The sequence below is a fragment of the Loa loa genome, assembly GCF_000183805.2.
Source record: "Loa loa unplaced genomic scaffold supercont3.62, whole genome shotgun sequence".
NCBI lineage: Eukaryota > Metazoa > Nematoda > Chromadorea > Rhabditida > Onchocercidae > Loa > Loa loa.
The window spans coordinates 124,342-128,433 of record NW_018108242.1 but is presented as its reverse complement, the minus strand read 5'-3'; the positions used below and the strand labels follow the sequence as shown (position 1 = coordinate 128,433).

Here is a 4,092-nt window from a genome sequence, read left to right as displayed (position 1 = left end):
TGGTTCCTTCAAAAATCTGAAATACTCTTCATATGGAAAATTTCAATAGAGGCTTTTTTCATCACTCCCCATAAAACAAAATGCTTCACGAAACATTTCATTATGCGTTAAAATTCAATGAATTTACAGAAAATCTCATAATTTGCAACCTAATTGGACCAACTGGGAAGGAAACAAGAACATATTTTTAATATAAATTGAAAATTTGTTTCTAATGAGTTCAGTTATTAAATACTTTGAAATTAGTAGAGATATGCTTCGACATCTTTTTGCAGTAAATCAAAAAATAAGTCCTAGTTCTTTTTAAGTCGGAAAAGAAATTCAAAAAATATTTGAATATTTGGACGCTGTGTCGTTTTATTTCTAAATCATCTTTGTTGATGATCTTTGTTTGTAAACATTTGTTTTGAAATAAATTGTTCATTAATCGTGCGACATTGAACATATGTCTCTTGTTACTTTTGGAGGAAAAAAACAGTGCAAACAATTGTACGATTATCTCAAATAATATTGCCAGAATAGGGATAGAAATTGTTAAATTTCCTCACCATATTGATTGAATCTTACTTTGGGGATTTGTTATCGTCTTTACTCGAAGAGCAATATGAGGAAATGGAATTCATCAGCGTTCCAAACATCTTTCTACACTGCTTAAATATAATTTAACATATATCATCTCCATAGTCCATAATGGATACAAATTAGAAGTCAGATTTATGTTCCGTTGTAATTTATTTATAATTCTAATCAATCTCAAATGATAACGTAGGATGACATGACAATGTCACTGAACACAGATATCTGTAAAAAAAAAATCAAAAGTTAATATTCATTTTGGAATAGAGGAAAAGGAAATATTAAGCTAAATTGAAATTTCCATAGTCGAATGAAAAACGGTTTTTTTTTTTTTTTTTAAACTTACCGTACAATCTGTGAATTCCTTTTTTACTGAGAGAATTAGAAAATGAATTTTGGGTCAAAAATGTTTACATTCTTTGCATGCATAAGATTTAATTTTTCATTTAAGAGAAGATCGACAGGATTTTCTAGATGAATGTACAAAATAGGAGATGAGAAGAAGAACAAGGCGTTTGTCCATCTTTTAAAAATTAAGACTTTAACTTCCTGATTCTTTATAGTATAACAAAGTTTTATTATATTCCTAGAACATCTATCATATAATTAAACACATTCACCCAAGAGGGATTGTGCATAAATGGTGGCACACTAACATGGAGAAGTAGATAAAAACGGATTTTAGTAAAGACAACGAAATAAACGATCACTGAAGAAGAACGCAATTTACTATTCAAGTTCAATGAATAACATGATTAATAATACTGCAGTTCAGTGTTTCATTGCCTCTTTTCAACTGCAGACAATAAATTACCCTGAAGGAAGATTTTCTCCAGCAAATTACCACTATTCTTCCTCTTTCGTATCCTTTCAGATCGCTCAGGTCTATTTATTAATAATGCTCTTGCTGCTGTTATCGACTATGTCCTCTATATCCAGTTTTCATCGGGATAAGATCCGGATATATCCTCAGTTTTCATCATCGGGATAAGTCCCACTTAAGCATTGTTAAATGGAACAGACTCTTTTCTAAATGGGTAATGAGTTAATCGAAGGAGAAAGTCTTTTTCACGATCTTATCAACCGCTACTTTTCTTCCATGATCAAGATCAGTTTGATTCAGTTGATTTATCTTCACTATCATCTATTGAATACTTTTCCTGCTGTTGTTCGTAAATTACCATCATCTACTGCGATCTTCATTTTATCTATTTTCTAATCTCAATTTTTACAATGTTTTTTTATTCATTTCTGTCATAAATACATCGGAAGGTAGGGATTTTTTGGGAAAGGAAGTGGAAGTGTGATTTTTAGATGTTGGAACGGGAGCGGGAGCATCTGTTGGGAAATTTGTTTTTCTGTTGAACTCATTTCTCGGCGATACAAATTTATTAAGAATGTAATATTGTTCTTGTACAATATTACTAGTTAACAACAAGAAAAAGGGTATAAAATATATACTACACGATGAATTGGTAAGCAGTGACATAGCATAAGCAAATAATATGATCAACTAACAAACTCCTTAGTTTATAAATAGTTGAGTTGCGAATATGTTACGGGAAGTGTATTTAGCGAATAGAAGAATATCGTAGTTTGTTGTCCAATGGTGGTGGATATGCGAATATATCGTTGGTCGTGGTTTAGCCGCGGAGGATAAGCGAAGAGAAGTATCATCCGCTCGGTTGTAAGAACTGAACTCTCCAGGATTTTTTTCACACATATATATGTAAGGATTAAAGAGGAGCTTTGTAAGCTCCATTTAAGATACTTACAAAGGTGACAATAATTTCACTCATACAAGAAATGTTTACACAGAAGATTAGATTTCTTTGTAGGAAGGAAAATCGCCATAAATCATCTCAACATCAAAGGAAAAGATATTCTAACAGATTAACCTTAGACAACATATTGACCTTTAACAAGGGAGAAGATATTTACCGATTGACCTTAGACAACAAAAATGTTTTTACAACAAATTCTTTAGCTGTTTGGACATATTACAATTTCCTTCAGTTTTTTCCGATAGTAGCTTTAAATTTCGGTAATCCAACAGAAAATTTGCATTAGAATTTTCGGCATCTTCCCGACAGCATCTGCCGTTGTTTTTCTGTCAAGTATGCACAGTCAGATTATCTTCTGATTTTGATATTTTTTGTTGTAATACCAAAAATGGAACTATAAATGCAAAGAGTTCCTTCGAGCATTGATTTCAATCCAGTCTGAGAAAGTGAGAGTAAATGTAGGTCTCGATCGTCTTCTGCCATCGCATGTTAGCAGGAATCAATCGAACTATTTCACATATCAGTGCTAAATTTAAACATCAATTCTGTTTACCAGGGGAAGACTAAAGTTCAACAAATTGTGGATTTCAATTTGTTTGCATTACTTTTTGGACTATAACTAGAAAGAAAAAAGGAATTCACTGGAAGCAAGAAGCCATTACCGATGGCGAAGGCACATCTCTTCTCATCGGTATGTCTCCTTTCCTTTTTTACTTCAAGTTAACATTCAACGAGGACTGTTACCTTCTGCAACCCATCGATGTCTCTTTTCCCTTTCGAATATTGCTGGCTATCAAAACAGCATCCAGAAAACTTATATTTCAGATATTTGCATTACTACTTTTTGGTGCAGCATTGAATGCTCAGATCTCAAAAAAAGGTTCGTTCTCTTCTCGAGTCCGGTTTGTTATAACTGATGATAATAATAAAATGCATTTGATAAATAATCATTGTACTACGATCCGAAGGTTAACTGCACTAAAGCTGCTCGAAAAGCCGGCAATAGTTGGTTCTCTTATGAAGCAAATTAATCGTACAGTTGTAATGTGCAAATAACCATGACTGGTTACTCCGGTAGTTTTCCCATGCAACAAAACATGAAAATCATATGATGGTAGCAAGAAGCGGTCCTTGATTATATTGTGCTACCTGGTTGACAAAGAAATTCGATTGAAGAATGAATAATTTATTTGAGAATTTGTAACACAATGCGAAAAAGGGCCAATAGATCTAATATTTTTGGTGGACACCAATACCCGAAGCATCATTGACTTCAACGAACAGCAAAACAGAATTACTGATACTATCAGGTGGGCGCTATGGTCACTGCTGCCTGATTGTTCTTTGCGGATGTACAAAGGTATGAAAAAGCATCAGGATGCATAACAAAGAAGCTGTGGTATGACAGGTATTAGCATAAAGTGACAAAAACTACTGATATCATGTGTCTATGGCAATAATCAAAAAGTATGTGATAACCACATACCACATATTAAATTTATTATTATTACTATTATTACTATTATTATTATTATTATTATTATCATCATTATTATTATTATTATTATTATTATTATTATTATTATTATTATTATTATTATTATTATTATTATTATTATTATTATTATTATTATTATTATTATTATATTATTATTATTATTATTATTATTATTATTATTATTATTATTATTATTATTATTATTATTATTATTATTATTATTATTATTATTAT

The 4,092-nt window shown here is 31.2% G+C and overlaps 1 protein-coding gene across 1 annotated transcript; it reads left to right on the top strand.

Moving 5' to 3' along the window:
• Positions 1–3,024: 3,024 nt before the first annotated feature.
• On the top strand, positions 3,025–3,746 carry LOAG_02272 (hypothetical protein; the record flags this gene model as incomplete). Its single annotated transcript, XM_003137810.1, has 3 exons — positions 3,025–3,051; positions 3,186–3,369; positions 3,556–3,746. 3 exons carry the CDS (start codon positions 3,025–3,027, stop codon positions 3,744–3,746), a joined length of 402 nt encoding a protein of 133 aa, XP_003137858.1.
• Positions 3,747–4,092: the final 346 nt, after the last annotated feature.